The 20,342-nt window shown below is 43.2% G+C and overlaps 9 protein-coding genes across 9 annotated transcripts; 5 read left to right on the top strand and 4 right to left on the bottom strand.

The window, feature by feature from the left end:
• Window positions 1–474: 474 nt before the first annotated feature.
• On the top strand, window positions 475–2,648 carry K450DRAFT_250116 (uncharacterized protein). Its single transcript, XM_051590510.1, has 10 exons — window positions 475–675; window positions 753–890; window positions 950–1,207; window positions 1,269–1,348; window positions 1,411–1,495; window positions 1,554–1,665; window positions 1,751–2,011; window positions 2,086–2,139; window positions 2,196–2,280; window positions 2,339–2,648. Exons 1-10 carry the CDS (start codon window positions 508–510, stop codon window positions 2,517–2,519), a joined length of 1,422 nt encoding a protein of 473 aa, XP_051442817.1. The 5' UTR covers window positions 475–507; the 3' UTR covers window positions 2,520–2,648.
• Window positions 2,649–3,034: 386 nt separating this feature from the next.
• Window positions 3,035–5,954, top strand: K450DRAFT_250111 (uncharacterized protein). The gene is made up of 9 exons (XM_051590509.1): window positions 3,035–3,061; window positions 3,128–3,203; window positions 3,269–3,893; window positions 3,960–4,225; window positions 4,295–4,624; window positions 4,700–4,860; window positions 4,932–5,157; window positions 5,224–5,394; window positions 5,461–5,954. The coding sequence occupies exons 2-9, from the start codon at window positions 3,138–3,140 to the stop codon at window positions 5,668–5,670; spliced, it is 2,055 nt and encodes a 684-aa protein (XP_051442816.1). The 5' UTR covers window positions 3,035–3,061; window positions 3,128–3,137; the 3' UTR covers window positions 5,671–5,954.
• On the bottom strand, window positions 5,896–7,362 carry K450DRAFT_200858 (uncharacterized protein; the record flags this gene model as incomplete). The annotated part of the gene is made up of 5 exons (XM_051584646.1): window positions 5,896–6,315; window positions 6,429–6,548; window positions 6,664–6,720; window positions 6,834–7,054; window positions 7,113–7,362. 5 exons carry the CDS (start codon window positions 7,360–7,362, stop codon window positions 5,896–5,898), a joined length of 1,068 nt encoding a protein of 355 aa, XP_051442815.1.
• Window positions 7,363–7,576: 214 nt separating this feature from the next.
• K450DRAFT_212314 (uncharacterized protein) lies at window positions 7,577–9,073 on the top strand. Its single transcript, XM_051584804.1, has 3 exons — window positions 7,577–7,759; window positions 7,820–8,036; window positions 8,119–9,073. Exons 1-3 carry the CDS (start codon window positions 7,596–7,598, stop codon window positions 8,716–8,718), a joined length of 981 nt encoding a protein of 326 aa, XP_051442814.1. The 5' UTR covers window positions 7,577–7,595; the 3' UTR covers window positions 8,719–9,073.
• Window positions 9,046–10,806, top strand: K450DRAFT_250105 (uncharacterized protein). Its single transcript, XM_051590508.1, has 4 exons — window positions 9,046–9,338; window positions 9,400–9,654; window positions 9,725–9,830; window positions 9,904–10,806. Exons 1-4 carry the CDS (start codon window positions 9,194–9,196, stop codon window positions 10,562–10,564), a joined length of 1,167 nt encoding a protein of 388 aa, XP_051442813.1. The 5' UTR covers window positions 9,046–9,193; the 3' UTR covers window positions 10,565–10,806.
• K450DRAFT_250099 (uncharacterized protein) lies at window positions 10,647–12,642 on the bottom strand. The gene is made up of 10 exons (XM_051590507.1): window positions 12,392–12,642; window positions 12,254–12,319; window positions 12,115–12,190; window positions 11,976–12,049; window positions 11,674–11,909; window positions 11,455–11,565; window positions 11,247–11,380; window positions 11,088–11,165; window positions 10,891–11,023; window positions 10,647–10,806 (listed from the first exon to the last, which is right to left on the bottom strand). The coding sequence occupies exons 1-10, from the start codon at window positions 12,424–12,426 to the stop codon at window positions 10,730–10,732; spliced, it is 1,020 nt and encodes a 339-aa protein (XP_051442812.1). The 5' UTR covers window positions 12,427–12,642; the 3' UTR covers window positions 10,647–10,729.
• A 1,000-nt stretch (window positions 12,643–13,642) lies between these two features.
• K450DRAFT_250089 (uncharacterized protein) lies at window positions 13,643–16,528 on the top strand. The gene is made up of 10 exons (XM_051590506.1): window positions 13,643–13,711; window positions 13,787–13,821; window positions 13,905–14,426; window positions 14,490–14,776; window positions 14,849–14,941; window positions 15,024–15,297; window positions 15,374–15,642; window positions 15,707–15,824; window positions 15,886–16,226; window positions 16,295–16,528. The coding sequence occupies exons 3-10, from the start codon at window positions 14,114–14,116 to the stop codon at window positions 16,388–16,390; spliced, it is 1,791 nt and encodes a 596-aa protein (XP_051442810.1). The 5' UTR covers window positions 13,643–13,711; window positions 13,787–13,821; window positions 13,905–14,113; the 3' UTR covers window positions 16,391–16,528.
• K450DRAFT_159893 (uncharacterized protein) lies at window positions 13,923–14,084 on the bottom strand (the record flags this gene model as incomplete). Its single annotated transcript, XM_051584001.1, has 1 exon — window positions 13,923–14,084. A coding segment is annotated over one exon (162 nt), but the record flags the coding sequence as incomplete, so codon positions are not given.
• K450DRAFT_250083 (uncharacterized protein) lies at window positions 16,451–20,327 on the bottom strand. The gene is made up of 4 exons (XM_051590505.1): window positions 20,220–20,327; window positions 20,033–20,151; window positions 17,960–19,946; window positions 16,451–17,895 (listed from the first exon to the last, which is right to left on the bottom strand). Exons 1-4 carry the CDS (start codon window positions 20,293–20,295, stop codon window positions 16,667–16,669), a joined length of 3,411 nt encoding a protein of 1,136 aa, XP_051442809.1. The 5' UTR covers window positions 20,296–20,327; the 3' UTR covers window positions 16,451–16,666.
• Window positions 20,328–20,342: the final 15 nt, after the last annotated feature.

The following is a 20,342-nucleotide window of genomic DNA, read 5'->3' as shown; positions in this document are numbered from 1 at the left end:
ATGTGATGTTTCTAGGTTTCTTTACGGCATTGAAGGAACTTATTAAAATGAAGTTATTCAATAAGCTGATTAGTTTCAATGAATGGATGGAAAAATGCTACATAATGTATTGAAGATAAAAACAACTTTCGTGAGAATGCAAAGAATAATTGCAGTATTTTTTGAAATAGGTTAATAAGGACAGCATGGGGTTACTGCTATGGGGTTATTGTTATTTACATCATTTAAATTGAGATCATACGGTATAACTTTGTATTGATCAATTGAACAGAATAATCTCATGATGATTTGCTAATTTATTGCGAGTGCTTCCATCAGAAGAAACAGCAATATTGTAAGCAACCTGTTTGCACCTTCCCGCAGGTACAGAATTACAGTCGTGCTGTACTGGCAAGAAACGACCAAAGTTTCGATCTTTTTTTTTTTTTTAAAAAAAAAAAATTGACCGTCAGTAGAATTTGGCTGCCAGAGTACCAAAGCCACTGTACAAAGCGATCTCTGCAACTTATGCGATCTCTGCAACGTGTACAATTGTGGATTCAACGACTAGCAATGTTCCAACCAACGAGGTCTACAATTGCTGTGATTGGTACAACAGGTGTTGGCAAGTCTCAACTAGGCATTGAACTTTCGAAGGCCCTTCATGGCGAAGTGATCAATGCTGATTCCATGCAGGTAAGAGAGTATACCACTATCTACCCTACAGAAACATGGCAAAAACATTTATATCCGAGCTCTCGACGTTTTTTAAGGTATACAAGGGGCTGGACATCATTACCAACAAGGTGACCGAAAGCGAACGTGAAAATGTACCACATCACTTGATGGATTTTTTAGAACCCGAAGACGAATACCTTGTCACTCAGTTTGTCAAGGACGCCTCAGATAAGGCAAGTATAATGCATATGGCGACAAACGATACTGAGCGGCTTGTCTAATTAATTTTTAGATTGAAGAAATCTCAGAGCGCAAATCCTTGCCTGTGCTGGTTGGCGGCACCAACTACTATGTGCAATCATTGTTGTGGCCCATGTCCTTGATCTCTACAGCAACCGACGGATCTTCATCATCAGACGAACAGGAAGAAGAGGATGGCATATCCTCTATGGATACACAGGCTTTGTATAAAGAATTGCAAAAAGTGGATCCCATTATGGCAGCAAAGTGGCATCCAAGCGACCGCCGAAAAATAGCAAAAAGCTTAAAAGTGAGTGTGATGACAGGTGACAAATGGTTATCAAAATTTTAAATAACAGTAATTTTAAAAGGTTTATAGAGATATGGGACGACCTCAAAGCGAGATTATAAAGGAACAGCAGCAACGGGCTAAGACAGACGTGAACTTGAGGTAGGTAAACTTTGATGTAAACTTGCGACTATGTCAAAGCTAAGACCGCTTTGTTTTTTCAGATACAACACTATCATATTTTGGCTTTATACCGATCCTGTAACGCTTAACAGAAGATTAGATGATCGTGTTATGAAAATGATCGAGGTAAGCATATAATTGGTGAGAGTCGTCTTGCAGCCAATGTTCTAATCAGTCGCTTTAGCTTGGCCTTTTCGACGAGCTGTCATCTTTACGAAAAAGAGTACAGGAAGGGACATTAGATATGCCTGGTAAAGATTTGGAGAAGTATCAACGTGGAATTTGGCAGGCAATTGGTAAGCTGAGCGTCCCGTCAAGGGCATCGTTTGAAACACGCATGATGTATGATATATGACTAAAATAATGGAAAATGTTGCGCAGGTTACAAGGAATTCGATGAGTACCTTACGGCGGTTGAAAATGGCAATCTTGAGGATAATGAATTGCAAGCTTTGAAAAAAGAGTCTATTGAAAGGATGAAAGCGGCTACTAGGCGATATGCAAAACGTCAAGTACAGTGGATAAGGAACAAGCTACTACCCACTATCTGGAATACTCAAGATACGCTTGCCAATATAAAATCTTCTATACTTTCGATAACGCCGTCACAATCGGTTCAGCTGTACTTATTGGATGCAACCGGTGAGCTAGAGTTCACAGTATATATTTGTTGCGGAGCTGTCGATCAGACATACTGACATAAACGTTATATACAGATCTTAGCCGGTGGGACGAGAATGTGAAAAATACAGCAGTTAGAATTGCACAGGGTAGGTGGTGAATTGTGACAGGCCACAGCGTAGATATGGTGCTAACGTATACACAGACTTTGTAAACGATAGAAATATGCCCGACCCAACCACCTTGAATGAATTTTCATCCGAATTACTAACCAGAGGAGGAGATGCAGAGTAAGTGTTGATTCGATTTGTTGAGTGAAGTGAGAATGGTACTAATGTACATGTCTAGTCCACGGCAGAAACTTTTAAGCTGGAAGAAACATACTTGCGAAGTCTGTACCAATCAATCTGCAAATCCTGTCGTGTTAAACGGAGACTTGGAATGGAAACAGCACATGTCTAGTAGACTACATAGAAGAAACACAAAGAGAGAAAAGATGATGAAGAAGAAAGTGGATCATCCCGAATAACTGTAAAATAGATGGATAGACCTTGCTTAACCAATGTATATTACAACTTTTAGCTACAATCATCCGAATGTCATAATATTGAGACTTAAAACCGGTCCTATAGATATTTTGAAACTAGAAAAGCTCTAAGGGTTGATATTCAGAGGTAAACGTCTGAGTTTACGCTTTTTGAATTTTGTCGATGCAGAAATTGATGGTCGGGTCGAGTCGCAAATTCGCTGTCATTGTCTGGCACCCAACTGATTTAACAGTCACGGCTATGGCTTTCGCGGTCAAAATTTTGGGAAATAATTTATTCTTGTTGCCACAGACCAGAGAAAAGCAATGGCAAAAAGTCGACACAACAAGTCCACGGCTCGTTCGAAATCCGGAAAACCTAACAAGGCAAATGGTGTGAGAAAAGCAGGAAAGCCTAACAAGAAGAAGGCAGAAGGTAAATTCACTTGTCTGCGATCCAACGCAACCATGGCATCGTCGGCCTCGAGCCCATACTGACTCATTCTCGGCTCCATTTCCACTATAGACGATTCAAAGAAGGCCAAGTACGCAAAGGGAATTGGGGACTAGTTCCGTATTGTTCATTGTAATTCTCACACTTTGATTTGTAGGTTTGACGATATGAGCGTCGAAGACTTTTTCCAAGGTGGTTTTGAGGAACACTCAGATGCCGGCGATGAGAGTGAGGTAATGAATTGGACTTATATTGCTCAAAATTTCTGCTTGGCATTTACGCATATGATTGTTCATAGAATGATGACTTTGCGGCTTTGGAGACCGTCGAAACAGAAGCTGCCGATAGCGATGTCGAGAACGAAGTGGACGATGACGAGATGGATCAATTGGACGATGAAACTACAGAATTGGACGATGAAGCTTTGTTTGAAGAAGATGAAGATCAACCCAAGGAAAAAAAGAAGGGAAAGAAAGGTGCTCTCAAGGAAGACATTTCTAAGCACAAAGAGGAACTCGAACTACTCAAGGAGCAAGATCCCGAGTTTTACGAATTCTTGAAGAAGGAGGAATCTGGACTTTTGGATTTCAACGTATCCGATGAAGACCTTGAAGATGAATCCGAACCCGAAGATGAAGTTATGAAAGATGGTCAGGATGAAGAAGAGGAAGAGCCAGAGCAATCCCAGTTCTCAGATGAGGAATATGCTGGTGGATTGGATGAACCAATGACTGGCGCAATGAGCCATGCCGATGCTCAAGTGGTCACAAAGGAAATGATTGAAGAATGGGCTTCCGCCTTGGAGACTCGTAAATCCGTCAAGACACTGAAGCACTTGCTGTCTGCATTTAAATGTGCTGCTCGAATGAATGATGAAGACGACGAAAATACCAGTTATACCTATAAAGTCACCAGTGGAACAGGTACGTATTCAGTAAATGGTGTATCAGGATATAAGACAAGGGTGTTCCTAACTTTATGATATCCAGTTTTCAACAAGCTCATTCTTACAACACTTCGACTTGTTCCTGTCTGTTTCAACTACAACCTTACTCCCAACAAGGAAGGTGCATCACCAGTCACTGCCAAAAAGTGGAATATTCTTAAGGGCATGGTCAAGTCATACTGCTCAAATGTGCTTCACTTGCTTCGAGGATTGACAGATAGCACCATGGTATACTATATTTTGAAGGAGACGGAGAAGTGCACAAAGTATTTTGGTTGCTTCCCTCGCATCACAAAGGAATATCTTAATGTGAGTTATCGCTACAAGAGGAGATTGATTCATGAGTGTTATAGTAATACTCTTCTTTTCTATTTGTAGTCTCTGTTGCAACTCTGGTCTGGACCTACATCCTCTGACATTGTTCGCATTCAAAGCTTTTTGAATATTCGTTCTCTCGCCTTGGCTCCTATTGTTACTAAGCAGAGCAAGAACGCAAGCTATTTAGATGATTGCTTGAAGGGAATCTACCTCTCATTTGTCCGAAACTCTAAGACCACCAGCGTCCACACTCTTCCCTCCATCAACTTGATGCGAAATCTTGCTGTTGAACTTTATGGACTCAATCAGGAACTCAGTTATCAGCATGCATTCACATTTGTTCGTCAGCTTGCCATTCATTTGAGAGGTGCTATGCAAAATACGACAAAGGTAGGTTCATGTTTCAGGCGATGCTAATGGTGTTGCATTCGCATTGACTGATGTACAATGTATGTGACTTTGTAGGAGAGCTTCAAAACAGTTTATAACTGGCAATATGTTCATTGTATTGATTTCTGGGCCAACGTGTTCGCAACTTATTGTAACACGGCGCGGGCAGATTACGAACAATCACCTCTGGCTTCGATGATTTACCCACTTACACAAGTCGCTATTGGTGCCATAAGGTAATTAATGGGAGAAGCGAATTGAAAACTGTACTTGAATACCTGTATACTCACCTGCTCTACTCTGATAGGCTCATTCCAACCGCACAATACTATCCATTGAGATTCCATATTATTCGAGCATTAACTTCATTAGCAGACTCAACCAAGGTATTCATTCCGCTTGCACCATATATTTTCGAAGTTTTCGAAAGTGCGGAAATCAAAAAGAAGGGTAAAGCCGCTTCACTCAAGCCAATGGAATGGGACGTCTATATTCGAGCACCAAAACAATTTCTCCACACCAAAGTGTACCAGGTATGTAGCAGTATGCATGGTCAAATACCGTTGTTAGGCACAAGTATTAACATCCCCCACCTTTAGCATGGCATTTTAGAACAGTTGTATGAGTGCTTGATAGAATATTACGCTACTTTCAGCTTGTCCATTGATTTCCCTGAAATGGCTGGTCCCGGTATTGTTCAACTCAAGAGATACATTAAGAAATCCAACTACGTTAACTTCAACAAGCAAGTGCACGGCTTAATTGAAAAGGTAAGGACCACATAAGTTAAGGAAGCGGGATGCGATAGGACACTCATCCAATCTCGTTTGATTCAGATGGAAGCTACTGCAGAATTTATTCAAGAAAAGCGATCGTTAGTGGATTACAGCCCTGCCGACGTGGACAGCGTTAACGGGTTCCTGAAAGATTTGAAGCCTATTTCAACGCCCCTTGGCAAGTTCTTGATCAACCACCGCAAGATCAAAGCACAGAAACAAGCTCTGTTGGAATCCGCGCGTGAGCAAGAACAGAAGCAGGATTCTTAATTTCCATTACATCCATACTGTAGACCTCAATTTGCATCAGAAATTTGTATATCTGTTCACGTCAACGCTTTTATAGCATGTGCACCGAGATACTGCATTTCGAATTTTTTTTTTCTTTATAAAAAAAAAAACCACATTTTTAACAGCAAGAAACCGAATCGTTATATTTTTGTTTTATGAGCAAGGAAAAAAGGAAATAGTACAGGATTGCCAAACAAATTAATGTTATATCTCAAACTCGCCTTCATCACTCTCTAACTCGTCATCCGTGTCGTCATACTCATCTTCCTCGTCCTCGCTATCACCAATGAGGGTCGTGACCCTCTCAGCACTGAGGGGTGTCTCAACCAATATATAAGGAGAGAGATCGAATGCAAAAGCAAGGTCTTTCGTGGCTATGAAGGGTTTGTCTGAAATACTGCTTTTCGTGGTTTGAGATGTGACAGGTGCAGGTGATGCTAGGGCAAATCCGTTGTTAACTGGGGAGCTGGGTCCGGGTGATCCAACGGCAGCATCTGCATTTTGTGAAGACAGAGACTGAGCTTCCTTCCTTATTACATTTCGGATATTAGCACACTTTGGACCTAGGGTTCTGTTTACACGAATCTTGGATATAGTTGTAGATATGACCGACTTGATGTGAATCTATAGGGAGTTTCGGGTAAAATGGAGATGACATAACGACAATTAGTAAATTGCACAGAGTAGACAAAGCAAAGCAAATGAGCCACTCGATCAATGTCTGAATTCGATCTTACCTCAAGAGCGAGTGCCATGGCTTCCAAAACCTCTTCATTCACGCCACCCATCAAACCACTTTCGTACGCAATAGTCGTCATTCTCGGGCGTAGACCGTCGGCACTTGGTAGTTCCTTAGACTGTATACATAATGGAGCATATAATCCTTTTGAAAATATCTGTGGAAAATCTATCAAGGAAAACGTGATAAGCGTGGTGTTAGATACAAAGCGAAATTCGAAACCCTCTACGTACTGCTGGGTAGTTGTTCTGTGGGGAAGGGAATGGTTGGAGGCTTGCTAATTCTTGGAGCTAGACGTCTGTCTTTAAGTAGATTGATTTTGTCACCAGAAGCCTGCCATAGATGAAAACGTAAGTAAGCGTACTTGGCTTTACAGCACACTGAACACATGCCGATTCGTTACCTTTAATAACAGTTTCAATTTTTCACGATCAACGCGACTTAGTGACATGACGTCCATTTTGAGCCTTTTTGGATCTCTTCCTTGCCCTGCAGCAGTTCGGTATGACCCATCCTTCCCTCGCTTGCGTTTTGCCCATCCTATCGCTCGCTGCTTCAAAGGGGGAGGTGCATCCGAAAGTGCATTATGAATGGTAGCTAATATAAAAGCATTATGAAGGTGGGCTATGATAAAGTATTAGTAGCTGGTTCAAGGTGAAGCAGTCGAAGGCACCACAATTACCATTATTCTTTTTCACATATTGGTGGGCAAAATAGTCGAATTCCTGGCGATTGAGCTTTCCGGTAATAAATTCTCGTAAGGAATCCCAATACAAAGGACCGTTTTCTCCCAAAGCATCAGCTAATTGTTGCTTGAGAGCCAGGACATCTTGTCTGCCATTAGGCGTAGCGTGTGCGAAGTGGGAATTGGGGTTGGATGGTTTGACAGCAGAATTCGACCGTGTGGGAGTGGCTACCGTCGTCACGACCATTTAAAAACAGGATTAAGTTGCTTCTCGCTCACTCAAATGATTGTGACTAAAAGTTAAGCACTTTCGGAAAGTGGTTAAATGTAGAAGGTGGATGGATGGACTTTGTAACAGTGGCAATGGCGTTTGAATGATAGTTGGCAAAATGGAGAATGAATTCTCAACCCGCTGGCTGGCCCAAATTGAACAAAAACGACATGCCTGTGCAAAAAATTACGAGTCACTTTGGCCCCTTCATGTTGGAACTCTTGTACATTCCCTCAAAACGTCGCTACCAGTGCGAGGATCCATTCTTCTCGGAAGGCGATATCGCACTACGAGCAACATGGCTGCAGAAACAGGATTCACAGCTGGCCGAGTATTGGGACACCATGCGCGACGAGATCATAGCGACACAGCAGTAAGTAGGTCTGGGCTACGTTGACCTAGATCCTTAACTCACTCATAACGTAACGTTTAGGACACATCCTATCACATGCGATCTAACGCTTTGCAAAGGGAATGGAAGAGCGGATTTTCCAACCTTGACGGCCTATGAAATACACTATGAAAAGTGGCATCGATACATATGCGAAGAATGCCAAAAGAGTTTTCCTGGCGAAGAATGGCTGGAAATGCACTTTGATGAATTTCACAACGTTCTGAATCAGATATCGAAAGAAAAAGGAGAGAAAATAGTACGTTATACTTGTGTTTTTATATTGATGTACTCTACCCTATTGTTTACTTACCATGCGCCTCCATAATCTTTACCATTAGTACAAATGTTACGTTCCTGGCTGTCCCCAGGTGTTTTCTACGCCTAAAATGCGAAGGCTACATTTAATTGACAAGCATCACTACTCAAAGTTATACCCTTTTGATCTACCATTTACAGGAAATCTCAGCTTTAGGGAACAGCAGCAAAGGCAAGACAAAGGAAAAAAGTGGTTAGCGGCTAAAAAGAAGGGTACGGCCATACCTCAAAAGGAATCTAAAGAACCGGAGAAAATGGACGTCGAAAAACCAGAACATAAAAAATCTGACGATATGGAAGCTGCCATGGAAGATATTACACAAGGGATCGCAAAGCTTAAGGTCCCGCGGTCAGTATCTTTTGGCCGAGCTTCTCGCGGTCTGGGTGGTGGAAGAGGGAGAGGACGAGGCTACTCGCGACAGCATAAGCAGACGGCGGTTAAAGGGATGGATCTCGATCACACAAAAGAAGCACAAACTGAAGAACCTAGTTATACGGAGCAATCGCCTGACCACGACGACGGGGATGACGATGATCTGTCAACACCTAATAGACGAAATCGAATAAGGAAAATCATCAAGGAGAAACACCCAAATGCTAAAGACATTGACATGAGCGGATAGTTTCTGTGTATACTTCTATCTATTGTACATTCACTTATTTATCAAGTTTGTAAAAAGTAGACCAATTTTGTTTACCGACAGATGTAAGGGCCACTCCAGGAACTATAATAAACTTTCGGTATGGATTACTATTCTGCATGGAACACCTTTTATACCCATTTTTTTTATCGTTTCTATGTCAACATGATCCTCGGGTGATGGGAAGTTCAGCTGGTATATATTGATAGTGAAGCGAGCCTCATCGCCTATCATTTATAACTGTCGATATGTTGGTGAATGATTCGGTCAATAATGCGAACTTGTCTTATTAACAGTAAATTTATATGGAAGGAGAGCAGGACTTTTTCAGTGGTTGTTGGAATAGAGTAGTGTCACAGGGAAACATTCTTGATTCCAATTTTGAATGGGCTTAATTTTCTGAGTTTACGCAACTGATTTCTTTTTCAGCTACCTACTCTAGCTTGGCAACGATTTAATGACAGCCGAAATCCCGAAGATAGAGATTATAAGTGACAAGGAACATATTGGGTCAAATAAAGAAGAGCAAGTAGGTTGGCGGCAAGACCGAGATGCCTTTGTGAAAGGCATGAAGGCTCTTCAAGAGTCCAGTCGCACGCATGGTAAAGACGCACTTGCCAACAAAATCATATTGACGTTCAAACGCTGACTGTACCCCTTCAGGAATCATACCAAAGCTTCAACCCCACTTCATGAGCTTGAAGAAGCAAGGCAAAACATCAATGGTTTATCTATGCAGTCCTGATACTGATCACGTTGCAACGGGACTTATGGATCTTGGTTGGGGTTGTGGATACCGTAATTGTCAGATGTTAATGACTTTTTTGTCAAAGCAACGGGATCAGAATGTTCCGATTCTTGATGGTGTAGTGAACATTAAGGGATTGCAATTACTGCTGGAAAACGCGTGGAAAGAAGGTACTGTATAACTGCCGATGGTGACATTCAAGTCAGTCAGTTCAACTAATCAGTAACAATGGACATGTAGGTTTTGATCCAGCAGGAGCAGCACAGCTCGAACATCGTGTTTATAAAACCCACAAGTGGATTGGTACCACGGAAGTGTACACCATGCTCGCATATTTGGGCATTCGGTAAGTAGGAAAGGGGATAAAAAAGGGGATTTTTGAGTATCGTTCTTAACGTTAGACTGACTTTTGGTGACAGCTGCACGATACTGGACTTCGATCGCCCCACAGGCACCAACAACTCGCATGACGCCATGTTTGATTGGATACAGTCTTACTTTGAGGAAGGGTGCTCTGAGGAAGGCAAACTTGCCGAGGCGGATGCGCGCCAGCAACAAGCCGGCAAACATAAAGATCGCGTTGTCCATATCACAAATCGACCGCCCATTTATCTACAGCACTCCGGTCACAGTCGAACTATTATCGGTATCGAAATATTAAGCGATGGCAAACGTAATTTAGTGATGTTTGATCCTGGTAGGCGAATGGCCCGATCGTACAAGAAAAACGTTAGCGTCCCAGAAGACGACATGTATAACTCCGGACTTCTGTCATTGAACAATGACGAAGAAAATACCAGCACCGACACACCACCGGAAGAGCTGCCTGATGGATGGCTCTCTAAAATGCGAAACTTGTTCACGGTTCCCGCATCTAATTTATTAAGACCCTTTAGAGTTGATTCCAATAGCATTGCGAGCAATCCACAGTATCAACTCTTAGTGCTAGGAGAAGTGAACGAACTTAAGATAGCAGCCCCAACGCATCAGTGCCTTCGCTGGAATCCAGACAAATCATTCTTACTCAGCTCAGAGGAGCGCGAGCAGAATAAAAAGATTGGAAGCTTTCGCGTTGTATAATATCCGGTAAACACCTTTAATAACATTCAGCTATGTACAAATTCAACCATGTTTAAATACGCCCATGTTTACAATTGTGAAGTGGAAATGAAAAAAATTGGGAAACTTGTAGTTTCCCAGCTACGTAGAATAAATACGGTGGTAGACTCTTTTTTGACAAGAGATTTATAGCAGTGATCCTATTGGAAATCTTCTTCTAGCAGTTGTTTCGACAGGATATTCTAGGACGGAATTTTCCAAGCCTGGGCAGAGTAAATAATGAAGGGATTAGGTTCTGAAATGGAAATAGACCAGAAAACTTTTTCACCGCCGTTCATGATACATACCAACTAAAAGGCTCCTACTATCGGGCGCAAAAGCCATGCCAGTGATATGGTAGTCCAAATGAGAGGGACTCACTCGCAGCACTTGCTGTGTAGAAAAGTTTCGAGCATCTACGATATTGACATATGAAACATGCTAGTTTTACAAGTTTTAGTACACATGATATAGAGCGCGCCAAGTTCACCTTTGATAGTATTACCTCTGTATAAGCCAATAAATCGACTGCTCCAGAAGTCGAGAATTTGACGCACCGTGTTGCACCTTTAGCGTTAGGGCTCTTTTTTTGGCAGAAGAATATAGAAGCATCAAATTAGTGTCATTGACGGGGATCAAATGTAATCGATCCCAAACTACGTACTTGTTTCGTGCCCAGTGTGTACAAAGTGATGGTACTGCGTACATCCCATACATTTACCGTTCCGTCTTGGCTGGCAACGGCGAATTTATCGGAATTCTGACTCCATGAACACGAAAAGTTGGAGTCCTTGGAAGCTATTTTTACATTCATTTAAATGCCATTCTCAGATAATAAAATAAAACGATCCACATATTAGTTTTACTCTTACCACATAGGCTAGCGGTATGAACGTACTCGCCGGAATTTGTGATGTTGAATACGAATACTTCGTTGCTGTCACCTACCACTACCATATGACGTCCGTCTGGGCTGACGGTGACTTCAATTGAAACGAAGGTTAATAAATACGCCGAGGAGCGATTGGAAAAAACAAACAGGTGTTTGTTTGGAGACAAAACGGAAAATAATTTTTTTGTTTTCAATTTACCTCCATTCACAGCGGTGGGTAGGCACAAATTATCAATCAGGTGCATAGATGGTACTGAAAATACTTTGATGGTTTCGTCGTTATTGGACACCATTAAGCGCTTCTCCCCGTTCGTTTCGGCGATAGTAACTCCATTATTGATCGAGCCTCCCGTGGTGGTGGTAATAGCCCAGTTCCCGTGTAAGTCTCGAACCACCAACTCACTCCTCTGTCCACCTACTGCCAAATACCCGGAGCTACCAAAAAGAGAACACATTGGCTGACGAAACAGGGTAATGGATAGTTCATAATGCACGCCTTACCTGGCAGTAATACTGGTTGGAGCAAATGTCAAGTCTTTGAGGAGGAACGTATCCTTTTCGGTTTCCATGTTGTACTAACATAGCTTTCAGTCAAAAACGTGATGAATTAAAGTCACAAAATGGGGGGGGGGAGGCTTACTTGGATCACATTATTTTGATATGGGAAAACGACTTCTTTCTTGTTTTCGGGACACAATAGTAGATCCCTCAGCTGCCTGCAGATCAATGAGATTAGCTGAATTGGCAATCACAACTGCCCATTGCTAAAAAATAACTACCAGTGGTGAATGGTAATGCGTTGAACATGTCTTCGTGGGTCTGGTTTTACAAAGTCGCAAACCGGGCTGTGATACGGAGAAAGACATCCGACTTAGTGAGGTATGAGCAAATACTGTAGAATTGGTAAAGATGCCAACCTGTCATGCCATAACGGCCCTTCTCCAATAGTCATGATGGAGCGAATTTAATGACGAAGAAATCTGAAGAAGAAAGGTTAAACAGTACAAAGTAAAACCGAGTTGACGTTTATAAAAGCAAACAAGGGAATTGTTTCGGCTGTCAATGTGAGCCTAATAATTATTCTCCACTTCCATTGGAAACCCATGTCTCCTATGGGGAGACTGCAATTATACAACGATAATCATATTTGCGTTTGATTACAACGAGCTTTTACGGCTGTGCGCTTATGCCATATTGCCTTTCACACAATGGGCCTCCCGACAAAAATCTCGTGCAGGCGGCGGCGGATATGCGGCGCTGCTTGAAATCCCTTTTGGTTCTTATCCTATGGGCAATTCCTCCATTAAATGGCTCGTTTTATACTGTTATCTGAACAAAGCAGCATGATTATTGGCTTTCATTGATAATATATTGGTGCTTTTATAAGGACAGTTTTATGCAACAAAGGTGACTTAACCCTGGAGCGTAGACTTGGAGTTTGAGTTGACAAGAACATCTTCAAATTATCATCCATGCTTACCCATATGACTTTTTGGGTACTCTGCGACTTTGGGTTTTCGGTCAGCTGTTGGTATTACCTTCATCGAAATTTTACTTTTCCGTCATGTTCTTGAAAAACAGCATAATCAAAAAATACTACTGAACAACTCCAACGCTCGTAATAAACAACCTAATTAGCTTTACTATTAGCAAGAAAATAAAATAATGATAAAATAATGAGGCTTGTATGAAGGTGGTAGTAAATTGTCCTTGGTTCCCGTTGGATGTCTTCTCAGTAAGAGATGCTGTTATACTATTTTCAATGGCGCATAGCAAGACCAGGTACTTATATTCTTGCTAGCATTATCGAAACGCATGATGAGCCGTCCAATTGACACAGTAAAGCAGCAGCTGCGTACAAATTTACCCACCTTTGTATGTTCTTTCATTGGCGGACTACACTGCGGCTACTGTATTCTCGCAGACCAAACGGCAATGTGTCAGTGCATATCAAGCAATGCAATGAAGCAATGGTTTATAACATATAATATTTGAATAAGCCCTCGAAGGACCATTGCATGGTCAAGGGTGCGTATGCCAGGATGCTGTCCGCACTTGAAACAACGCAGTTTTATGGGGAAAATTAAATTAGTGGCATGATATCACCTTGGGATTTTTTTTTTCTTTATATTTCCCATCCTGCTGCCGAGTGTTTCTCGCTTCTTCTTTCGCTTCTTACCATGTACAAAGTATCTTCCTTGCCACTGTTAAATACCTTCAGTAAAGCCGCCGTCAATGTACGTATGGTTGCTTTCAACTTCCGCTTTGTCACTGCTTCTTTCTTACTCAGTCTCTCTCTCTTTGTCCGCTAGGCGCGTCCAGCGCACATGTTCGTACGCGCTGCTAGGTATGCAACCATCTACACTATTTTAATGCCCATAAAACTGATGTCCAAGCTGTGAGTTACTAACATATGTTGAAATTATGAAGCCAAAAGGTCCAAGGCCAAGTTATCGGTATTGACTTGGGAACGACAAACAGCTGTGTCTCAGTCATGGAGGGTAAAACCCCAAGGGTGATTGAGAACTCCGAAGGTGGAAGGACAACTCCCTCCGTTGTCGCTTTCACCAAAGATGGTGAACGTCTTGTCGGTCTCCCAGCCAAGCGACAGGTAAGGCGTTAGCTCAGTAAGCCGGCATATGTTTGAGAATTTTGACACCCATGGATTATTACGTCAGGCTGTCGTGAATCCAGAGAATACTCTGTTTGCCACCAAGAGATTGATTGGACGCAAGTTCACAGACCCAGAGGTTAAGAAAGATATCGAAGCTGTTCCGTTCAAGATTGTACCACATAGCAATGGCGACGCTTGGGTAGAGTCTAGAGGACAGAAGTACAGTCCTTCTCAGATTGGAGCTTTTGTCGTTGGAAAAATGAAAGAAACCGCCGAAAGCTATCTTGGAAAGAATGTCAAGAACGCAGTCGTTACTGTCCCGGCCTATTTCAATGACTGTAAGTAGCTCAACATTGAAGTCGCCGCCTATCTCTCACATGATTAATGCTCGCCATTGATAGCTCAGCGTCAGGCAACAAAGGATGCCGGTACCATCGCTGGCTTGGATGTCCTTCGTGTTATCAACGAACCTACAGCTGCTGCTTTGGCTTATGGTCTTGACAGCACCAAAGTCGGTGACAAGGCTGTTGCTGTTTACGATCTCGGCGGTGGAACATTCGATATATCAGTCTTGGAAATCCAATCGGGTGTATTTGAAGTGAAGAGTACTAATGGTGATACCCATCTTGGAGGAGAAGATTTCGATATCACACTTGTTCGTTGGATGATAAATGAGTTCAAGAAGGAGGTGAGATATCAGTGTAGCCTATATGATGGAAGCCCACTTATTTTTTTCATAGCTGACAACGAAATTATACAGTCTGGAATGGACCTCGGAAAGGACCGTATGGCCGTACAGCGTATTCGCGAGGCTGCTGAGAAAGCAAAGATTGAACTTTCTTCTACCGTACAGGTAAGTTAAAAGTCTTTACTACTGCTGTTTGATAAAAATTTCATTTCTATTTTCGCAATTGCTAATCCCGTCACACTGTTAGACTGAAGTCAACTTGCCATTCATCACCGCCGATGCTTCTGGACCAAAACATATCAACTACAAGTTGACCCGTTCCCAATTTGAACAACTTGTCAAGCCACTTGTTGACAAGACAATCGAACCTTGTAAGAAAGCACTAAAGGATGCTGGTGTTGAAGCTAGAGAGATTGGCGAAGTTATCCTTGTGGGTGGTATGACTAGAATGCCCAAAGTCCAAGAAATTGTGAAAGGATTATTTGGTCGTGACCCCACAAAGAGCGTCAACCCTGATGAAGGTAAACCTTAGTCAACGTAAATGCCATCATTGAATTCAATGTCTATTTGATATCTAACACAGGATGTTTCCTTTAGCTGTCGCCATGGGTGCTGCTATCCAAGGTGGTGTGTTAGCCGGAAGCGTCACTGACTTGCTTCTACTTGATGTCACCCCTCTATCCCTCGGCATAGAAACTCTTGGTGGTGTGTTCACTCGCTTGATCAATCGCAATACCACCATCCCAACCAAGAAATCACAAATCTTCTCTACCGCCGCTGATGGTCAAAACGCTGTGGACATCAAGGTCTATCAAGGTGAACGTGAACTTGTCCGTGATAATAAACTTCTCGGCAACTTCCAATTGGTAAGTGTCATTCGGCCCTTTGGAGTTAACAATTGAAGTACCATGCTTAATTATACTCCTATAGGTTGGTCTGCCTCCAGCACCAAAGGGTGTTCCACAAATTGAGGTTGTCTTTGATATCGATGCTGATGGTATTGTTAACGTTGGAGCCAAGGACAAGGCCACTGGCCGTGATCAATCCAGTAAGTGGCATTAAAGCTAATGCTGCTGTTTACACATGTGTATGCTAATGCCATCTTCCAGTGACCATTGCTGCCTCTTCTGGTCTCAGCAAGGACGAAATTGAGAACATGGTTCAGCAGGCTGAGCAAAATGCTGAGGAGGACAAAGCACGACGTGATACTATTGAAGCTGCCAACCGAGCTGATTCCATCATACATGACACCGAAAAGGCTATTACTGACTTTAAGGACCAACTTGATTCTGGCGAAGCTGACAAACTCCAACAACAGATTCAGTCTCTTCGCGAGGTCGTCGCACAAGCTCAAACTGGTGACCGATCAGTCAATCCCGCAGATGTGAAGGCTAAGAGCGATGAATTGCAACAAGCCAGCTTGAAGTTGTTTGAAATGGTTTACAAGAAGGTAAGATAAACTTGGCCATTTTTTACGCTAGCCATGCGAATGGTATGTTGACATTATCTCTGTCTCAGCGTGCAAGTGAAGGTGGTGATGCTCAGAGTGGAGGCTCCAGCACTACTGAGGGCGAGTACAAGGATGTCGACAACGACCCCAACAAGCAAAAGTAAGATATCACTCCCGCTGATGTCTACGCTTGAGTTTTTTTCCCGGCTTATGTAGCCATTTAGGCGTACGACACTTGTAAAGAACTGGCCCAAAAGAAATAAATTTTTTTAAACATGATCCTTTTAATAATAATGCATTGATTGCCTACATGCATATCCATGCTGATATGGATGTAATTTTTATGTGTAACAGGGAGAATGAACTCAAAGAAATATTTAGAACAAGAAGGCCAAAAGAATGAGCGGCGACAATGAAAGGTAAGTCCAGAATGATATGGATTAAAGAGATGGCGCTTCAGTGCGCGCGGACTTTCGCTTGGCAGCTTCGACCCAATCTTCCACAGTTTTGGCAACGCGAGCTGCTCTTTCTTGGGCTTTGCGAATGTGATCATCGATGATTTGCTGATGCTGAAGGTCCTTTTGGACATGTTCAACGACAGGTTCAACAGGTGTGACGTTTTCCTCATCATCTACGTTCGCCGGGCTAGTCTCTTCGGGAATAGGTTGATGCTCGATTTCAAAGCCTTCAAAGTCCACATCGACACTAGGGGATTCCAAATCAATCAAGGGTTCAGACATGGAAAAGACCTGCTGAGCCTGTTGATGCCACTTGTTTAATTCTCCAGTAGCTGTAGCTTCCAGTCGATCAAGTTTAGAAGTGAGTCGGTGGGTATGAGCATCCAACAACTTTTGTTCGACGGCAATCACTTTTTCAGCAGAATGTACAGTCTTGAGGGCTTGGAGTTGTGCATCTTCCAACTTAGTGGTGAGTTCACGATGCAGACGTTCGCTCAACCCAGACACTTCTTGAGTTCCACTTCGAAGACGATGTAAACCTTCCTTGAAGCGTTGTCGAATTTGACCTTCTGCCGATTTCTGAGCGGCCGTCACCGATGATTTGGCTTGTCTAGCAGACTGTGAAGAAATGGAGCGCTGATCTGTCAACAAATCCGAGAGGAATTTAAGCGTAGCCTTGTACTTTTCGTCTATGGCTACGAGCTTTTCTTCATTCGATCGGGTGGAATCAGCAGTTTGGGATTGGTAAAAGTCTTGGAAGGTCTGAATCACCTGGTATACAAGGCTCTTTGACTCCTCTTCGATGGCATTCGCACCGGCCTGAATGTTTTCCAGAGCAGCCCGTTCAATATCATCATACTTTTCTTCCAACTCAGTGCGGATGATATCTGCTGACTTGATGATGTCCTCAATTTGGTCGGTGACAATACTATCAAGATAGCCTTTCTCTTCTGAGCGAATGGGGGCTTGCTTGAATTCGCTGTCATCGAAGTGCTCACCCATGTCGTTTGGAGGTAGCTTGCTCAGGTCGCCATCACCCTTGGGTTGTAGCTCAGGGACAACAGGACCAGCAATTTGACTGTCAGTATCCTCAGCAGACTGGGCTTGTTCAGGCTGTTCATCAGAGGTGGGTACAACAGCTTCTTTAGGCTGTTCAACAGGGATGGGCAAAACGGGTTGCTCAGGTTCTACAATGGGGATTGGTACACGTCCTTGAAAACAGAAACATGGTTCAATGTCAATTCCTTTTTCACATAATGTCGGAATGTACTTTACCTTGGACAGTTTGAACGTCTTCATCAACTGAGCTATTTTCGGAAACAGGCAAAGGCACAGGTGCCTCACCTTGCACATTAAACTTTTCCTCAATTTTTTCCTCCTCGCCAGGAATAATAGGGGCTTCTTCAAGAACAGGAAGTTCTTCAGTGACATCCTGTTTAGGATCGTTTACAATTTCTTGCTGGCGTTCGTTTATAGGAGATAGTGTGCTTTGTTCGGCAGACGCATTATCGACATTCGCCTTGGTGGCATCACGGAAAGGAGCCGCGATTGTCTGAGCGCCATCTTGGGTGCCTTGTTTAGATCCGTTTTTTCCATTAGTGACATGAGCATTATCTTCTTCCTCAACGCTTTCGGGAGTATTAGTAGGGGCAACAGATACGGTGGGTTGCGAGGATGTATCAGCAGTGGTTTGAGACGCAGACGATTTGCCACTGCTGATCCCTGCTAGGGGAGTGATAGCAGGTGCTTGAGCTACGGAAGACGCAGCAGTTGAAGCACTCTTTGCGACATCAACCACTTTAGCGGTGCCTCGAGCACCAAGATTGGAGGCCTCGGTAACACCATGATGAAGGCCACTAGCAACAGCTTGCTTTGCCTTTTCAAATTGAGAGACTGCGGCGCTGGAGCCCTCTTTAGCCTGCGAGTAAACGTTACCAGCAGCACCGTACACCTTGTCTTGAGCACTTTTGGCCATGTTTGCAGCCTCGGTAGCAAAGTGATGAGCAGCTCCTTTTGCCTTGCCCTTCATCTCTCCAGCAACGACGGTTGCTTGAGCACCAGCAACTTTAATGCTGGATTCCTGTTCGGTCATCATTTTGGAAATGTGGGCAGCAGCAACTGAAGCGGATGCAGAAGCCTCGTATTGAACTGACTTGGCAGCTTCAGCAGCTTTGGCACGGTTTGCTTCATATCTCTCGCGTTGCTTTTGAACAAATTCAACCGTAATGGCACTGGCCAGAAGAGCATGTCTCTCGACAAAGCGGTAGACTACGTCTACGTTCATTTTGGCAGTATTCCAAGTTTGATCCACTAACTCCTTGTCAACATGAGCAAAAATGAATTTCTTTGCTTCGATGACACTTGGTTCGAGGTATTGTTGATACTTTTGAGCCACCAATGGCGCTACCTTCTTTTGGTAATAGGGTTGGGCGTGGTTTTCGTAGACATCTTTGGACCAAACGGAAGCCTTGTTTGCAGCGTCTACAGATATCACTTGAATTCTGTAAGCAATCTCTTTTATCAGGTGCCAGAGTGTATCAAAGGCAGCACAAGCAGCGGGTTGGAACTTCTTGTGGTAGAAGTCAATAGATTGGATGATAGCCTTGTCTACAACGGGTTTAGTCGTCAAATAGGTTTTCTGGAGACGTTGGCCAGCTGCTTCATTGAAGGGGACAACCTTTTCCTTGTGAAACTTCAGAGCATCACCTTGCAACTTTTGGGCAGCGGTTGTAGCATAATCTACATGAGGCCCAACATGTTTCCTATAACGTTGTTCCGCTTCAGTGTAATAACGGTCTACATGGTGCTTGGCATGTACGTCATACTGCTTCTTAGCGTGATCATGGGCTTTCAGATAGAGGGGGTGAACATGTTGATTGTACAGTCCGTTCGCCTTTTGAGCAGCAGGAGCACCATATTTTGAGCCATAATACTTCGACGTAGACACCAACGGAGCGACATGCTGAGTATAATGCTCTTGTGCTTGGGTCAGATAAGGATCGACATGTTGGCCGATATGTTGCTTGTATAATGGGTGGCTGAATAGGTATCGTATGTCCGCTTTCACTTCGTTTATGCCAGCGCATAAGAGCGGGCCATCTGACCCGAAGGCTCCCTTGTCGTTGGCATAAGACGGGCATTGCCAAAAGGTTGCATAAACCAAATAAACAAAGGAACATCTCGCTATAAGCTTTCGAAGAACACTCGATTTCTTTTTCTGACGGCGAGAACGACGTTGTAACGACGAAGGGTGTGGTACATTCTGAAAACGTCACCCGAAGCAATAACGTTAGGTCTACAACCAAAACCCATGTTGCCCTTTTTCCCTGATGTTTGGCTAAAACTTACCTGTACCGTATTATCACTTCCATCCGGCTTCTTTGTTTTTACACTTCCTTCTGGTATATTTGAACTGCCAATATCTCTATACTCGCTGGTGGAAGCAGGTTGGGGATGCCTCTTTGCAACTGGTCCACGTCATTCATTAGTCTCGATGTGAATTCAAGTGCGCTCAATCTCAGACAACAAAACTTACCGCTCGCATGTGGAGCTTTCTCAGCTTTTTTAGCAGCCTTGCTAGCGGAGCTACTGGAAGCCTTTGCAGGCGACATGTTTGCTTTGAAGGTGTGGGTTTGAGAAAAGCAGCTTGCCCGCCCGC

This window comes from Umbelopsis ramanniana (assembly GCF_025399195.1).
Source record: "Umbelopsis ramanniana AG unplaced genomic scaffold K450scaffold_45, whole genome shotgun sequence".
Classification (NCBI taxonomy): Eukaryota; Fungi; Mucoromycota; class Umbelopsidomycetes; order Umbelopsidales; family Umbelopsidaceae; genus Umbelopsis; species Umbelopsis ramanniana.
This window is presented reverse-complemented; position numbering and strand designations above follow the sequence as displayed.

Excerpts from the sequence above, each read along its gene's own strand:
- K450DRAFT_250083 (XM_051590505.1), bottom strand. The coding sequence starts at position 20,295 with ATGTCGCCTGCAAAGGCTTCCAGTAGCTCCGCTAGCAAGGCTGCTAAA. Across the intron at positions 19,947-20,032 it reads GAAGTGATAATACGGTACAG|AATGTACCACACCCTTCGTC; the intron begins GTAAGTTTTAGC and ends TGACGTTTTCAG. Across the intron at positions 17,896-17,959 it reads AGACGTTCAAACTGTCCAAG|GACGTGTACCAATCCCCATT; the intron begins GTAAAGTACATT and ends TCTGTTTTCAAG.
- K450DRAFT_250099 (XM_051590507.1), bottom strand. The coding sequence starts at position 12,426 with ATGACTATTGGAGAAGGGCCGTTATGGCATGACAG. Across the intron at positions 12,320-12,391 it reads GGGCCGTTATGGCATGACAG|CCCGGTTTGCGACTTTGTAA; the intron begins GTTGGCATCTTT and ends TCCGTATCACAG. Across the intron at positions 11,910-11,975 it reads CCAACCAGTATTACTGCCAG|CTCCGGGTATTTGGCAGTAG; the intron begins GTAAGGCGTGCA and ends TCTTTTTGGTAG.
- K450DRAFT_250105 (XM_051590508.1), top strand. The coding sequence starts at position 9,194 with ATGACAGCCGAAATCCCGAAGATAGAGATTATAAGTGACAAGGAACAT. Across the intron at positions 9,339-9,399 it reads AGAGTCCAGTCGCACGCATG|GAATCATACCAAAGCTTCAA; the intron begins GTAAAGACGCAC and ends GTACCCCTTCAG. Across the intron at positions 9,655-9,724 it reads GGAAAACGCGTGGAAAGAAG|GTTTTGATCCAGCAGGAGCA; the intron begins GTACTGTATAAC and ends ATGGACATGTAG.
- K450DRAFT_250116 (XM_051590510.1), top strand. The coding sequence starts at position 508 with ATGCGATCTCTGCAACGTGTACAATTGTGGATTCAACGACTAGCAATG. Across the intron at positions 676-752 it reads TCAATGCTGATTCCATGCAG|GTATACAAGGGGCTGGACAT; the intron begins GTAAGAGAGTAT and ends ACGTTTTTTAAG. Across the intron at positions 1,666-1,750 it reads TGGAATTTGGCAGGCAATTG|GTTACAAGGAATTCGATGAG; the intron begins GTAAGCTGAGCG and ends AATGTTGCGCAG.
- K450DRAFT_250111 (XM_051590509.1), top strand. The coding sequence starts at position 3,138 with ATGAGCGTCGAAGACTTTTTCCAAGGTGGTTTTGAGGAACACTCAGAT. Across the intron at positions 5,158-5,223 it reads TCCACACCAAAGTGTACCAG|CATGGCATTTTAGAACAGTT; the intron begins GTATGTAGCAGT and ends CCCCACCTTTAG. Across the intron at positions 5,395-5,460 it reads TGCACGGCTTAATTGAAAAG|ATGGAAGCTACTGCAGAATT; the intron begins GTAAGGACCACA and ends CGTTTGATTCAG.
- K450DRAFT_212314 (XM_051584804.1), top strand. The coding sequence starts at position 7,596 with ATGTTGGAACTCTTGTACATTCCCTCAAAACGTCGCTACCAGTGCGAG. Across the intron at positions 7,760-7,819 it reads GAGATCATAGCGACACAGCA|GACACATCCTATCACATGCG; the intron begins GTAAGTAGGTCT and ends CGTAACGTTTAG. Across the intron at positions 8,037-8,118 it reads AAGAAAAAGGAGAGAAAATA|TACAAATGTTACGTTCCTGG; the intron begins GTACGTTATACT and ends CTTTACCATTAG.
- K450DRAFT_250089 (XM_051590506.1), top strand. The coding sequence starts at position 14,114 with ATGTTTGAGAATTTTGACACCCATGGATTATTACGTCAGGCTGTCGTG. Across the intron at positions 14,777-14,848 it reads TAAATGAGTTCAAGAAGGAG|TCTGGAATGGACCTCGGAAA; the intron begins GTGAGATATCAG and ends GAAATTATACAG. Across the intron at positions 15,825-15,885 it reads CACTGGCCGTGATCAATCCA|TGACCATTGCTGCCTCTTCT; the intron begins GTAAGTGGCATT and ends GCCATCTTCCAG.